Source organism: Habropoda laboriosa, unplaced genomic scaffold (assembly GCF_001263275.1).
Source record: "Habropoda laboriosa isolate 0110345459 unplaced genomic scaffold, ASM126327v1 scaffold134, whole genome shotgun sequence".
NCBI lineage: Eukaryota > Metazoa > Arthropoda > Insecta > Hymenoptera > Apidae > Habropoda > Habropoda laboriosa.
The window spans coordinates 1278771-1295508 of record NW_017100266.1 but is presented as its reverse complement, the minus strand read 5'-3'; the positions used below and the strand labels follow the sequence as shown (position 1 = coordinate 1295508).

Here is a 16738-nt window from a genome sequence, read left to right as displayed (position 1 = left end):
GTGTAGACTAGTCAGAGGGTGCCTTTTGTTTGAGCAGTTTTCACATTTGACCAGAAACTTTATAACTGAACAGCTTCTCCACCCACAGGAAGCTGTGGTCTAGAGATTAGCTAGCTACTTGTGAAGAGGAAACAGGAAGGGGCGGGTAGCTGCATCAGCCGAGATATCACCTTCATAGATTTAGCTCTTTAAGCACAACAATAAGAGATACAGAAACCTTGCACACTTCCTTCTTTATGAATTCCAAGCTGAAATAATGGTAAAAGGTGACATCTTGAGATTCCTTTTTCAAACTTCTTCCTGTTATCATTATGTAAAATAGTTACATAGATTTAAAGTTGTAAAAGACAGCTAACAATACTCCGAATGAAAGAAAAAGAAAAAAAATCAATCCTTTGATCTCCCTACTGTGATTCTGTAACTTACTGTTTCCATTAAAAACTTGAATTTCAACAAATAGTGAAGAAAATGAGAGGTAAATTAATCTTTCATAGATTTCTTGCTGCAATTCTACCGTTAAGTCCTGTACAATTTAATTTCCTTCAGTTTAGGACATGTTTAAAATGATTTACACGAATAATTGAAGAACAAGACACAACTCTTATTATTTATCATAAATAAGTTTGAATAAAATTCCTGCACAATAATCGAGAAGTGGAGCAGCTTGAATTGAAGAAGATTCATTTTCTCAATGTAAAATGTTAATTGGATGAATATATCGCTCAGTACCGCTGCAAAATGTTGATCAAAGTGGGCTGAAGAGGAAGCCTCGATCGGCAAAGCGCGCTTTGACGCGTGTAGCATTTAAGGGTCAGCTTGGTATCTTTTGACACGGTTACAGAGGATTTTTCTAGTTCGTTAGATACTATTGCCTGCGTCCCTTGACCTGAGCGAGTGTTTTTCCCTCCGTACGTTTTCTAGTCGTATCTTTTTTCCCCCATGGAGCTCGCGGGGCTCCCCCGGTTGGCGCCAAGCGAAACATGAACATCTGCTTCACGCATGGCGGAGGACGAGGATGTCTTTGGGCTTCAGTGTTTCACGTGTTACCACGTTGTTCCTTTCATTTTATTCCTCCAAGGAATAGTTTTGCAGAGGATTTTCACAGAGTTAACCAGAAAAATGTCAATGGCAAAAATAAATAAAGAACATTTTTCTTTTTTAATATTGACAAGAAAAATATCAGAGAGATCAGTGAGAAAAATATTAACTTTTATGCTATTAATGTAATAAAAAGTAAATTTAATAGAAGAAGGTATAGAAGTTTGGCAACAAAGGGCCCCCTTTATTCTTTCCTCGATGCTAAACAATGGTACGCTGTAATCTAAAACATTATCAGCTACTGTGCTCGCAGGGCGAACGTTCGATTGTGCAATTGCGGGTCACATGAGGCCTTGGAAATGCATTCAGCGTTACAGGACCACCTGGTAAATTTTTCTACGTGGACCGATGATAAGGGTCTCTGGCTGCTTTCGTCTCACGAATAAATGAATCACAACGAATGGAAAATCGCTTCGTCATTCAAACACCATGACTCTGATTAGATCAGAAACGAAATATGTTTCTTTTTCTCTTCTACACGTTAAATGTATTCTCTGAAGTATACTATTATCAACAATGGGGCTTATATATTGATCTACAGGGTGTTAAACAATTATCCAACGAAGAATTTGCAAGTCTCGGCCAGTATATGAATTCTGTGTTGGAAATGCTTTGAAGATCCCCGACAAGAATCTCTCAGCGAGTTATATAGTATAGTTATGACTCAGGCTGACTCATACCCGCCATGTTACGGTTGATTTTTCTTGAGTGAATTAACAAGCCAGCGTCCAAGCACCACGCCATTCGCTCAGAGCCCCTTGAACGCCACTTTTTCTATTCGAAAAAAATTCACCATGCGATTTCATGAACTGTATTACAGTCTGTTCCAGCTACATGGAATCAATTCAGAATGAAAAGAACACTGGACGCAGTGGCCAGTTAAGTCGAGCCTTGACCTGTCTGCAAAGTTCATTTATATTTACGCTATAATTACAATACGCGACAGCTGCACTATCCAAAACCATTTCCAGCAATAACTTAATCAAAACCATTCGAATTTCATAATCAATCTAATTAATAATATAAAATACATTAGAAGGATGTTCTTGGTAATATTTTTCAAAATTGTTTCAATAAACAATTCGTTCAATTATTAAGAAATAGTGAAATCGTTGAACTATGAAACCATGAAATAGGAGCATATCAGTATTCAAAAAGATGTATTTGAATGTAGATAAACGACAGGACATTACCATCTAAAAAATTTCTTTAAATACCAAAAACTACTTTTGTTTAATATTAAAAAATAATTAAATTGTAAATCTACTTTTTAAGAAGAAAATACACTATGAAACTGTCTAAAAAATACTGTATCCGAATGAAAATTGACGACATTTGGTCCAGGAGATATCCCTGCTTGATGGAACACCCGATAGATCGGCTTACCGAACGCGCGTGGCCCACAGAAAGATATTCGTTTCCGCCCAGCGCGATATCCAGCGAGATCACAGGAAAATAGAGGTCTGACTTCACACACTACCATGCTAAAACAACACATTTTCTTTTTCGTTCAATATATGTATGCGCTTCGTAAGAATTGTTAACAAGAACAATTTCTTCTTTTATTTTTTAGAGAAATAATAATTAAATCATTAATATAATTATGACGTGAATAATATCAATTGGGTTAATTTTATAAACCTCAACCACTGCACTGTTTTGATAACTAAATGTTTGTATATTGGAACGTGCAAATTATAATGGCGGATACGACGTGATACAACTATCCAACACGACGTCTCGAGGGCAACTGAACGGTGAACTTGATTTGCGGAACAGCAACGGGAAGGGGAGGATTCCGAGAAAAAGAGAGAAACACGTGCTGGGCTCCATCAAGAGAAGAGGGGACCCGCGACTCTTGGACACGGATGCGTGGCCTTTCCTCGCAGGGGCTGGCCAATGGAATTGCTAAGTGGATCGCAAATTGGATTTTGGCCGCATTAATTTCACTACAAACGCGACTCCATACGGTCTCCTTGTTATTGCGTTGATTCCCGTGATTATCTATTTTCCGATGTTTGTACACTTCACATGTTATTATATATACTGTTCAGGCATAGTACGTTGTTAGAAGAAATGAAAATTTCATTGATGAGTATCGAGGAAGGTTCTAATGGTTACTTTAACCTTTATGTTTGTTCTTAGAATTATTAGAAATTCACAATTTTTCTCTAATTGCAATCAAAAAAGAGATATGACTTGTTTCACTTATGTGTATCACACTGTATATACTTTGTACTTGGAAAATATTAGAAGTTTCGTTTATCATATATGTATACTGTTCTTAAATGTGGTACAAATGTAATTGTATTCTTGGGAACGCTAGAAGTTTAATTTGATTGTTTAAAATCTACACTTCATTGTCAAAAGCATAGGAAACTCCATAAAATTGAATTAAATATTGAAAATTGACTTACACTAAATTATATAAAATTTTAGAAGGGTTTAGACACAATCTTGAGAATCATTGAGAGTCATTTTGGAGGCTTTATCATTTATCTAGAAGAGCTACCAAAAAATTGTAGAGAAAAATTTGCATTTCCTGTTCACGATGAATAATGCTGCATGGAGGAACCACATTCGTCCTGTCTTTGAATTAATACGTTAGTCCTCGAAAAAAATTTCATTACAACATTATGAATGAAAAAAAATTGTGTTCGTGATCGCCGGAAAGAATTGAATCGGTAAATTCCTTTACCATGGGTTTGAAATAATTTCTGGAAATTAAGAGCGACCATAAATTCACGTCAAACGCTATCGTAGAAACGGGATCTTAGAAAGAGAGTATGATATTTAGAATTGCCATGGGACTGTTTCCTGGATGGGGTTGGCCCAAAGGATAAAGATAAGCAAAGAGAGACGATATGTTTATGAGAACAGCTGTTCCCTACTTTGTGGGGTTGTTGACCATGCGCACACCTACTTACATAACCTTTATGGGGATTAGGACAAGCTCTCAGGTACGAGCAGCACCTATCCATCAACTTTTGGAAGAAAGTTTGTCTTTGCTAGTCTCTTGGTTAGTGTTTCGCGTGCTCCGTATAAAATATTTAATATTATGTATTATTTTAATACTTCATATTTTAATATTCAATATTTTACTGATTAATAATTCAATACTCTTGACAATACATTTTTATACTTTCTGTTTAAGCAAAAGAAAAACAAATGTAGATGTAATATTAAGTGACAGTTACAATTTTTACTTCCATAGAATTTGTTAGCTATCAATAAGCAGTTTTGAATAAAGATTGCAACATATTCTATCATTCACTTTACCTATTGCAATTCTGTAATACATCATTGCATTTGGTGCACAAAAGAGAATACCCCAAAATCATCTTCTGAGAAAATAGATTAATAGCTGAGAGAGAGAGAGAGAGAGAGAGAGAGAGAGAGAGAGATTTTGTAAGGGAATAATGGTGTAACGGCCAGCAGCACATTTCTCCCTGAACAAAAAACCATGTTGAAGCATCTGGAGTTTCGACAGAGCGTAGGAAAAACTGTTTATGGTAGCATCGTTTGTGTGAGAGCAAGATTTTGCTCTGATCTATCTATACAGTATTCTCACAGAGAAATAACGATTATATTTTCTCAGTCAATAAAAATAACACATATGTACAAAATACATATATTAAAAATTTATTCTAAATATAAGTAGAAGATGTGAGATTTAAAACAAGAAACACGTGTGCGATGCATGTAGAGTGAAAAACAAATCTAGACACTGAGAAAAAATTGCAATTGTGTAAAGAGATGAAGACAAATGAACCTTTTAGTATTCTATAGTGACTGTCTTTGTCTTCAGGTACTCATTCAGAGCCTCCTGACCCAGATCCTTGCCAAAACCAGACATCTTGAAGCCTCCAAATGGTGCAGCCACATCTGTCTTGTTATAAGTGTTAATGAACACAGTTCCAGCCTCTATTTTCTCTGCAAATCTCAGAGCTTTGTTGATATCCTTTGTCAGGACCCCTGAAGCCAGTCCATACTCTGTATTATTTGCCCTGACAATCATCTCGTCCATGTTCTTAGAGCTGAATTTGGAGATAACCATGATAGGACCAAAAGATTCTTCCTTTGCTATGTACATGTTATCATTAACATCTGTGAAGATTGTTGGCTGAAAGTACCAGCCTGGACAGTCTAGCCTCTTGCCACCATAGATCAGTTTAGCTCCTTCTTTGACTCCTTGTTGGACAAACTGCAGCAGCTTGTTCATGTGAGTCTTGTGATTCTGTGGGCCATGAGCTGTACTCCTGTCCAGGGGATTTCCTATGGAGATTTTTTTGGTCTCTGCTACTATTTTCCTGACAAACTCATCATGAATTGACTCCTCAACAAACAATCGACCTGTGAAAAATAAAAAAGATAGTATTTCAACCTTTTTCAGTGATGACTTTGTTACAGAAGTTAGAAAATATACCTGCTGCTATGCAATTTTCGCCTTTATTGAAGAACACACTGCTCATTCCAACCTTGACTGCTTGTTGGATGTCAGCATCTTCAAAAATGACTAATGGGCTCTTGCCACCCAGCTCCAAAGACACTTTCTTCAAATTACTGTCAGCACAGGACCTCATTACGGACTGTCCTATTTGTGTAGACCCAGTGAAACCCAATTTTCTAATCAGAGGATGCTCACAGATTGCATTTCCAGTAACTATACCGTTTCCAGGTACAATATTCACCACTCCAGGAGGGAAACCAGCTTTTGCAGTAAGCTCTGCAAATTTTAAGGCTGTCAGAGGTGAAGTCTGAGCAGGTTTCATTACTACAGTGTTGCCTGCTGCTAGACAAGCTGCCATTTTCCAAGAGAGCATCATTAAAGGATAGTTCCATGGAGTAACAAGACCACAGACACCAATAGGTTCCTTTTTAGTGAAGGTAAGGTTACGATTTGGCCTGGCATGGGATATTGGTATAGTGGAGCCTTGAATTTTGTCACACCAGCCTGCAAAGTACCTCCAAGCTTCTACAGACATTCCTATGTGGGTTTTCAAGGCCAGAGTGTACACGGCACCAGAGTCAAGACTTTCTATGGTGGCCAATTCTTCTTTATGTTGTTCCATCAAGTCTGCTAACCTGAAAGTATATTAAAAATTAACTGAACACTTTAGAAAAATAGAGGCAATATAACAGCAGGTCATTCTAAATAAGTTACTTGAATAAAAGAGCTCCACGATCCCTAGCACTGATCTTGCTCCACTCTCCTTCCTCAAAAGCTTTCTTAGCAGCTTTCACAGCCTTGTCCACATCCTGGACAGAGCCACATTCAACAGAGCAGATGACACTCTCATCATGAGGATTGATTGTATCTATAGGTTTTCCCTGGCCATTCACAAATTCTCCATTGATAAACAACTGCTTGGGAAACTTCAGGGTCATATTATTTGCTTGCATCTCCACTGCATCATATTTAATGTCCTTGGAAGCTGAGACACCTCTAGCTGCCAGAATTACTGTGGTAGCAAGTTGGAGGAACACTGGTGCCATGAATACATCAATATTCTGTAAAGTTATTCCCAGGTTGTCCTTGATCTCCTCTACTAACCTAACAACGTCCATACTTCCACCTCCTGCAATAAAAAATTAAATATTAGACTATTTTAATATCTTGACATTTTTATTTAACATACCAGAAGCAAAGAAGTCAGTCTCTTCATCAACATCAATGTTCAAGATGCCCATCCAAATGTGTTTCAGAGTCTCTACAGACTGCTGCTCCTCCTCTGTGAACTCAATCACAATATCTTCACTCTTCTGATTAAATTTATTGGCAGGAATAGTCCTTGTACCAATTTTAATCCTCTCCACATTCACAAATTTGTCGTCTATAGTATGTATGAGCAATCCACCCTCATGAATGATGCCTATTCTATCTTCCACATTCACCTGAGTCTCATGCTGGGGTGCCGTACTGTCATTCCACAAACTGGATCCAAAGAGACAGACCTCCTTATCATTTATGGTAGTCCAGGCACCTGGAGTGCTATCAAGACCACGAATAAAGTCATGAATCCTCTTGGCTGGTTTGGACCAGTCTATCTTTTGCAGTTCTTTCTTGTTCAACATAGGATCATAAGTGGCTCCTTCTTCTGTTTGAGGTATCTTCGGAGCAGTTCCCTTGGCTATCAGTTCCACAGCCTCTGCCATGGCTTTGATACCCTCAGGATAAAGGAAATTATTATACAGTGAGTCTACAGTATCATTAGGCTCCACTTTGCATGATCGCTGCAGTAAAATTGGTCCTGTATCAAGACCATCATCAGCCCAGAAGATGGAAAAACCTGCTATGTGATCTCCCTCCATCAGAGTCCTAAGGATTGTACAAAAATAGCAATGAATTAGCAAGAAAATTGCATTACATGGCAAAATGACTGTTCAGTAATGCCTGGCTAAGTTATCAATAGGCTTATCAACCACAGAACAAACGCGCATTATGCATTCTGATAGCAGTGAGAATGAAAACCGAGACGAACCGGTTTCACGATCCGCGTGCGCCTCGATTTACGTCTCTAGTGTCTCCCCACTTTCTCACTCGACAGATAATCGCTCTCATTTATGACATTATGCTATTGCAATCACGTAACACATTGTTATTATTATTTCAGAGTCACTGACCAACTTATGGCGCTAGCTCCACGATGTCTGGGCAGCAAGGACGGATGGTAACATACGCTTCGATGACGAGGATGATTGATAACCTCCATGGGGATAAATTGACTGCAGAATGGCAGGACATTGAGGTCGACTTCTATTCCCCTGTACAGGTCAAGAACTTCTGGTAAGGTCGTGCCCTTGTTCCTCCAAGATTTGATCTTGAAAACTGGAGTACTGTCTGCTTTTGCAGTTATGGCTGTAATTAAATTAATGACAATCTTAGAAAGTTTGGAAATTTAAGATTATAATGGTGGTACAGTAGTAGGGTTAAGTACATATACATACCTAGAGGATCCTCTCTGTTTCCTTTGTCAGGGATGGTAAAGACCCCTGTGATCTGGTGACCGTTTTGTTTAAGGAGCTTGTAAACCTCAGCTGCGAAGGGGCTCTGGCCGATTATGGCCACCTTTAGTTGCGCCATCGCCGTCTGAATGTTTAATTTTAATTTATAAGATGATTATTGAGCCGACTGACCTCAGAATAATATTTTTTAACACCTCGAATTGAATCGTTGAGATCAAAAGCAGCATAAGTCACTACTAACTAATTTTTCAGAAAAAAAGACAAAACTTTTTTTTTTTAAATTGATATTTTTTTAATATTATGCTAACAGTGTAATTTTAATGATATTTGATATGACAATGTCAACAATGACAAAGTGAACTATAATAATGATATTTTTATTTGAACTTTTACCACTTATGTTCCTGCACTAAATATATGAATAACCCAAAGTAAGTACAAGAAAACTTATTTAATATGATTTTATTTTAATTTAAATTTATAAGACCATAATAAAGCTACAATCTCAAACTAAAAATTGGGTTCTTTCTGCTCTTATTTTGTAGATCACTATCCGTATTACATATTATTTATGCTGTTTCTGTACTCATTTTGATATGAAGCCATTTAAATGTGAACATATCCTTTAATGCATGACTTCATTTAAAAAAAAAAATTGACTTATGTTGTATCTGACCTCATCGATTCAATTATTTTCCAGCCAGTTCAACAGCCAAATATCAAGCATGCTAATTATTAGCGACCAGTTTGCACCGAGTACATATATACATACCTACTTGCAACGCGTCAACACTCTCCCGCGTAACTTTCACCGTACGATTCTTAAGCGAACTGCAAAGAGAAGACGGTAGATTGAGGAAGCTGTGTGCAAGGGGAAAGTCTATTTACCAATCTAGTATATGTACAAAAGAAAATAAAGAAACCTCCATCTACCAGCAGTGTATGCAATTAGCGTTAGATTTATGATAGATCTACTCTCACCACGGTTATCTCCAATATGCTATCTCAAACTATATCATGATATATTCTAATAAACCCTATGTTTATAGCGACACAAATGTCAGTGCGGTGTAAACAATAGTGTTTACTAATTCAAGGAAAATTAATCTTACGCTGTTCACGACGTAGGAGCGCATGGAGAGGAAGTTCTTCAAAAGCAGCATCAGAATATCATTTGAACGTTCGAAAGAGTCCTCCACTTGTCTTGAGTTCTTGCATTCACTTCACAGACTGTCCACTTGACAGTAGTAACAGTTACCACTACCTGACTGAACAGGGCTATAACGCGGAACGTTTATATAAGCTGGTAGTATCAGCCACGAGTATCAAGAACTTATTTTTTTGTATTCTTCTCGCTTATTGCCCTCCCCCCTTTAATTTATCTTGCGTGTCATTTATTATTTTGCTCTTGAATGAGCGACGTAAACCTTAAACTGTGATTCCCCATCTCTTGAAGAGATCACTTTACCGATTTCTGGGAAGCATCGATAGGCACTGATTTATTTAATATTGATTATTGCTTGAATATAACTGTTTATCGAATTTTGTAGCATAAGGGGAAATAAATGATCCAATTAATGGCTTGTTATTGAGATATAACATGTAATTGAGCGTACAATTTGGTTATAAATAAGTTTTCATTAATTATTAATTCACTATAAATGCTGAAAAATTGGAGGAAATCAGGGCTTATTGTGTAATCAGTACTTATCATTGACAATGATGATTGATAACTAATTATTCTGATATTAGAATAATCATGTAGATAATTGTAGCATTATATTTGAATTAAATTGAATACAATAAGTGGGAATGAAATTCGCATGATTTTTCTGGAATTTAATTTTTTTATTGCACATATTTTGGAGTATAAAAATCATTCGTTGATATTTAGGGGAATAATTCAGAATGTTTAAATCTCAAGTTAGTTGATGCAACATGTAAAATGCATCCGTATGTGAATTAATAACATTTTATCAATAGGCCAAGTTGGAACCAGTTCAAACGCGTTCGAATGAAAATTTCTTGCATATTGATTGGTCATAGGTCATTGATAGGTTGTTTACTCCAACAGTTTCGTTCCGGTTCTGTCCGGTTTCAGGTCACCAGGGTCTAGATTTGTGATCGAGATGAATAAAATAAATTACGTAATTCTCCATGCTTAAATATTGTAATTTTAGCAACGCAATGTTGCATGATTAAACAAACCAAGCTGTTCTGAAAATATTGTACAGTCTTTATTATTGCGTTCTTAACTGTTTACATTTTTTTTTTTAATAATCAATTGAATAGATCAATCATATTCTACAACATATACATAATATAATATTTTAAAGGAATACAAATTAACTATAAATACAGTCAATCAAAAAAGTATTGGCACAGCCTTTAAAACAATAACTTTTTTAAAATTGGACCAAAGGACTTGTGTTTTTTTGAGAAGTTAGAAGGATCAGTTTAGATTACTAGATGACGTGTAAAAAAAATTGCAATTTTCAAAAGATGAAATTTTCAGCATGTATATAAGTGGCATAAATCTATAAAACGTATTTTTTAAATTTTCACTACAAGCTCAGATAAAAACGTTGTAAAGAGTGACTTTTACAATTTTCTTCGCGATTCCTACAAATTGCAATTTTTTCAAAATTTGTTGTACACATCATCTAGTAAACTAATCTTTCTAACTTTTCAAAACAACTGAAGTCGTTTGGTACAATTTTAAAAAAGGACGTTGTTTTAAAGGCTGTGCCAATACATTCAAATATTCAGTATCTAGGTACTTTGAATTCTGAAGTACCATCCAACACAGTCGTGGGTTTCCTTTTGTTCATAATGTTCTGGATCTTCTGCCATTCTCTATCTAATTCAGCTTTCTCGTTCTTCTCTTTGTTGTATTTTCTTGTCCTCCTTCCATCAGCCATTTTTACTCCATACTGGAATGCTGCTTTTGGCAAAGCTTCTTTGTTGTTCATGTACTCGCTATATTCTTCAGGTGTATCAAAGTCCCACCTACCAATGGGACCTTTTTTATTGCCAAGATCCATTTTGGTGTAATCTACCTCATCATCAGAGTCATCAATGGCATCCTGCATCTCGTCCAGACCTGGGTAACACTCTGCATAACCTTCTGGCTCTGCAGCCAGTTTATTGAGCAATGCACCTTTCTTTGGAGCATTGTTCTCTGTACTGGAAGGTGCAACACTTGGTAACTGTGGAGTATTTGCTTTGTCATCTGTGTCCATGCTGTTTTCTGGTTTGTCAAAGTAAGAGCTCTTTTTTTTCTCTCTTTGTTGATTTGAATCTTTCTTGCCAATTGTTGGTACATAATCACCAATGTCTCCATAAATGCTTTCATCTTGGGGCCTTGGTGCAATGTCCATGTCATTCATATCATCAGGTCTGGACCTTCCATCCTTATTCTTCTTTCCCTTCTTCCCATGACGATTGCCTTGTCTCAGATACGACAAGATTTGCGCTAATTTATTTATTACAATGTCGTTTGTTGTTAAGGTCGGAGTATTGTCTATGGTAGGCACGTCCGCTTTGCTTCTGATTAACGTAGTCGGTATATCCACGTCCGTATTTTCATCATCCAGTTCGATTACATAAGCCATTCTACCAGGTGTGAATAATTCATTTCTTTCAATTTGTTTGGACTTCATAGTCATTATGGTTCTATATATATTACGTCCTATTTTGGTCTTAAACTGCATCTCATCATCCTTCTTTTCCCCCTCCTTTTTCTCCTTCTTATCCTTTGGTTTTACTAGTTTTTCCATTTCTTGTTCCTGTTCATGCTCCTTTGCCTCTATTTCACTCCTTACCTATGAAACAAAATATTTTTCTTAGTAAATTCATATTTTGTTAAATTAAATCATAATATAAGCTCATACCTTTTGAAGGAGAGCATAATCCAACCCTTTCACCAAGTGAGTGTGTTCCATATCACCACCCAAGAATTTAGATTGTTGAATCATCTGTCTCCTACGTTCAGCTGCATCCATTCCAGACTTCAAATCTGGTGCAACAGCACGGTATGCACTGGCACTATTCATGGGATCCTCTGCCTGATAATCCTGATTTGTACCATCCCTACGTTCTCTTGCCCTGTCTCTGTACTTTTCTGCCAATTCTGCCATCTTATCCTCTTCCTGCTTCTTCAGCTTGGCATAGAAGCTTTTCTTCTTCCTTCTCAGCTCTGCTCGGCTACCACCACTGACATTGGGAGTCTGTGCAGTTTTTGCACTGGCATCTCGAGCAGTACCAGGTACAGAAGCAGGAGTGGCAGATGGAACAGATGCTCTTGGAGTCATCAACAATTTTCTGAAGTCGTCGTTTGTCAAACGAACCGACATCCCCATGTCCTCTTCCGTTGTTTCTGGCATTTTTGTTGTGTATTGTTCCCTTTACAGATTGAGGTTAGTTTGTTAATATAAATGGAACTTCCACGCAAAATAGAAACGGGAAAAAATTACGATGTTCAAGATCGAAGTATGTACTTTACATACGCCTAAGTTCACACAATTCAATTATTAACTTAACATTTGTCATTAAGTTCTTCGATAAAAAGTGTCATCGCGTAAAAAATATCATCTCCGTCAACAAATGCGACGAAGGCCCTGCCATCTGACGGAATGCAACGTAAGTAAATTTAATTCAATTAATTGAAGTTTTAATTCTATTATTTGTTTAATAATAATATAGTCCATTATATTTATGCAGTTCTTTCAACTCTTATTTTATTAAAAATATACAATTAACATTTTCATAACAAATGCTAAGTTTAGAAAATGGCAATTAGATTTTCATAGATTAACAACTTGATATGTGGCATCTATGCAGTTCACATAACGCAAAGTTGGTTTCCCTAATTTGGGATTAGCAACATAATGAGCGAAACGAGTGATTCCGTTGCACGCAGCTCCGTATTCTCCATTTTTATTTATTGTAATCACTGCGCCAGTAAATGTAGGATAGTGTTCGGCAATTCTAGCGATTGCTGTGGTTGCTGCTTCGGTGGGAGTAGCGCCACGACGCATTTCCTCCACCGCCAGGAAACTATAAAAGAAAGTATCCATAAGCTCTTGTCCTAAAAGATTTTAGAAAAATAACATTATTAACTAAATTGTTCCTTCACCTGGGTAAAAAGCGCATCATGATGTCACCTTCACCAGTACCAGCTGCTGCACCAACTTTTTGATCAGCGTATGCACCTGCACCTGCAATGGGTGAATCCCCAATGCGGCCAGGAATTTTATTTCTGGCGCCATTTGTCGATGTACCAGCTGCTATGTGTCCATTCGAATCTATAGCTACTACTCCAATTGTGTCATGGTTTTCTTCTGTCACATGTGATTCATGGTCTTTCAAACTGTTTTCTGTTATGTTTGCTGAACGGTATGGGCCGCAGGTTCGTTTTGGGTCTGGAACCACATTCTGGAAAAATACATGTAATTTGAGAATGTTGAATAGTTCAGAAATTGTGCTAAAACTATCTTACCTTCCAATAATTGGGCTGGCAATTATTATCTCTCCAATCTTCCCACATTTTCTTTGACTCTACTGTCTGCAAGGATTCTTCCTTGAATCCCATTTCCAGTGCAAATTGTGTGGCCAATTCTCCACCAATCAAAGAATGTTTAGTATTATGCAATACCTTGCGAGCAACAGAAATTGCATTTTTAACATTTCTTAAAAGTCCTACACCACCTACATCCATGGTAACCCTGTTAAATGAAGTATTTTATTAGAGAAATTAGAGAATCTTTAAGTGTATGAATAAATGATAAATATACCCATCCATAATTAGGGCATCTAGAGTGGTTTCTCCAGACTCATCTGGACTGCCTCCATATCCCACAGTTTTCCTGCATCTTTGCTGCTCACAGAGACTGCAGCTTTCTTCTATGGCATCTAAAGCACTTCTCTTTTCATTGTTCAAAATATTCCATGCTGAAAATAGACTCTTACTAAGTAAACCAGTAAGACACCAATGTAAAATTATTTTTCCTGAAAGCAGTTACCTTTCTGTGTAGCTCCTTCATAATCCCATGTAATAACTACCAAAGGAATGTTTTTATTAGCAGCAGAAGATACTAAGCAGATGTGTGCAAGTAGACAGATAACAAACAGGAACTTCATGTTTAAAGCTGCATTAGAAGACTATCGACCAGTATATATTGAGAATACATTGATCTTTGTTCATAAGCAAGGTGGGGATATATCTCTGATATGACATGTATAGTTACAGTATTGTTTTAACATAATGCTTCCTAGTAACAAACTTTTAAGAATCTATTGATGTCAGTGAACCATAAGAAGTATAATTTGCCTGAAATATAATTCATGAATCATTTTCATTGCAAATTTGTCCATAAGATATTTAATTGTAATAAATAAGGTGGTATGTAATTAATGAAATATGTTCACAAAAATAAATATGTCTAGAGTGTGTCAGATATCTTATCAAGCTTGTGGAAAAATTCAGTGAGATAATAGATCCAGTAAATGTATTCTCATCAGCTACAATACCTTGTCTTATCAACGATACATATCTCGACCGTAATTTCTACTCTAACCACAGACGAAGTAGATTATTTTTAATTTATTTGAATTATCATCGATACTGATCAATAAATAATTCAAATTTATTTGAATAAATTACTTACACAATTTAATACATTCATTAAGTAATAGTTAGTATAATTGATTATAATAATTTATGCTGTTTATTTTAAATGCTATAATTCGTCGACCAATGGGACTACCCAATTACTCTTCCTTAATTTACCACTTACTTCCTCGAAGTGAAATCATGCTACGTTTATACTAATTTTGCTCACTATTTTGTGTCACGTTTAATAAGTACATCTTACGAAATAATCTTCATAACATTTCGGTGTCGAGTAAACATGGAAGAGTTTATTGACATTAGCAATTTATAATCGATGTAGAGGAGAGCTTCCACTATTTTTGTTGCAGATTAAAGAGAAAGAAAGAAATTTCCACGAATTGTTCAAAGTATTTTCATATATATTAAATAAAACACGTTTTGTCGAAAGTTGAACAATCCTTGAAATAAAAATATTTTCCCATAAAATAGATAGTTTTAATCGCAATCGTATATAACCTAAAATTTGGTTTTGCAAGAATGCCGTTTAAAAAAGATTTGCGGCTTTTATTGAAGCCTTACTATTTCATGAACATTTTACTCAGCCTTTCGTATATTGTCTCAAAGCGTGTACCAATTGTGTGTAATTATGTATTTGTGCAAGCTGAATGTGAACTTGACGGGGTGAGTTATTAGAAAGTAAAAAAAACATTGTTGAATTATTTATGCAGAGCATATGTTACATGATAGATCTGTTCTCATTTCAGAGGGAAACAGAGATTCTGTTTTTTCTCATGATAGTCATAATGATAAGGACACGAAAAACTGGAAGTGTTACTATGATAAGCTATTTATCATCCAGTTTTGTTTACACTAAAGTAGCAAACTTGATTCTTTGGTTCTATGCGGATATTCGCATGGGAATAATATTTGCAATTATATTCATTTGTATGCACCCTCTCTATAACATGATAACCTTTTAAATTTAATTATTACTGAATGATTAAATAATTGCAGTGTGTGGTCTACTATTCCCAGAGCCAACATATCAGGGCCCAGAAAAAGTAACTTATCTACGAGGTGCAAATGGATTACAGGAAGAATTGCATCGTGATACAAGAGTTGTTTGGCTGGTTGCATTCTACACAGCTTGGAACCCAGCTTGTGTTAATTTTGCACCAATATTTTCTGAGCTTTCTGCAGAGTTTGTGACATTTTTTTTACATTATCGACAACTGCTTAATTCTTTGAAAATAACATGTAATAAATATTTAGGTATGCTTTGGGGAATCTAAAGTTTGGAAAAGTGGACATAGGAAGGTATCCAGATGCAGGGGTGAAGTATCACATCAGTGATGCCAGCACCAGCAAACAGCTTCCTACTTTAATTTTATTTAAAGAAGGGAAAGAATCTGAAAGACGTCCATACGCGGATCATAAAGGCAAATTGGTTAAATTCCTTTTTTCATTGGTATGTGTGATACAATTTTCCACATCTTTCAATCCTATTACACTTATTGAAAGAAGAAATGTTCACAGGACAATATAAAAGCAGCATTTGACCTGAACAATGTCTACAAAGATTGTAAAAAAAATCCGATCAAGAGGAAGGAAAAAAAAGCTGTGAAGGCCGAATGACCTAATCAATGTTTCTAGACGTTTGGTGAAATGTTTACGAATGTAATAGCACTGCCAATAACTTTAACCGAAAAAATTACTTCTGTGTAGAATGGACGTTTAGTGTACCGGTGTATCGCGCAAATTTTTCATTTATAGTGAAGTCACGAAGGATTGTAAATACTTTCATTATACTTTCAATCATCACACGCATTTTTATGCATCGCTGTGTTCTATTAGTGAATATCGGATGTTAATGTAGGACAGGACAATGATAATATATTAACATACACACACAAAAAACAAGAAAGAAAACAGCTATTATTAAAAATGACGTGAAAGTGCCATGTATCGAATTATAATGATTTATACATGCGTAATGTATACTTCATCAAAAACCAAAGCAGAGCTTCTAGTTAAGTTACATAATAATAAATCGTATGCAAC

The 16738-nt window shown here is 36.1% G+C and overlaps 3 protein-coding genes across 3 annotated transcripts; 1 reads left to right on the top strand and 2 right to left on the bottom strand.

The window, feature by feature from the left end:
* Positions 1 to 4795: 4795 nt before the first annotated feature.
* LOC108573256 (cytosolic 10-formyltetrahydrofolate dehydrogenase) lies at positions 4796 to 9319 on the bottom strand. The gene is made up of 8 exons (XM_017935649.1): positions 9177 to 9319; positions 8837 to 8895; positions 8047 to 8188; positions 7723 to 7957; positions 6738 to 7417; positions 6263 to 6677; positions 5525 to 6183; positions 4796 to 5451 (listed from the first exon to the last, which is right to left on the bottom strand). Exons 3-8 carry the CDS (start codon positions 8180 to 8182, stop codon positions 4874 to 4876), a joined length of 2703 nt encoding a protein of 900 aa, XP_017791138.1. The 5' UTR covers positions 8183 to 8188; positions 8837 to 8895; positions 9177 to 9319; the 3' UTR covers positions 4796 to 4873.
* Positions 9320 to 10829: 1510 nt separating this feature from the next.
* LOC108573223 (protein Red-like) lies at positions 10830 to 14242 on the bottom strand. The gene is made up of 8 exons (XM_017935612.1): positions 14088 to 14242; positions 13860 to 14016; positions 13565 to 13790; positions 13202 to 13500; positions 12885 to 13122; positions 12564 to 12574; positions 11958 to 12468; positions 10830 to 11888 (listed from the first exon to the last, which is right to left on the bottom strand). Exons 1-8 carry the CDS (start codon positions 14203 to 14205, stop codon positions 10830 to 10832), a joined length of 2619 nt encoding a protein of 872 aa, XP_017791101.1. The 5' UTR covers positions 14206 to 14242.
* A 972-nt stretch (positions 14243 to 15214) lies between these two features.
* LOC108573239 (thioredoxin-related transmembrane protein 2 homolog) lies at positions 15215 to 16620 on the top strand. The gene is made up of 5 exons (XM_017935628.1): positions 15215 to 15358; positions 15442 to 15622; positions 15692 to 15878; positions 15950 to 16145; positions 16214 to 16620. Exons 1-5 carry the CDS (start codon positions 15215 to 15217, stop codon positions 16310 to 16312), a joined length of 807 nt encoding a protein of 268 aa, XP_017791117.1. The 3' UTR covers positions 16313 to 16620.
* Positions 16621 to 16738: the final 118 nt, after the last annotated feature.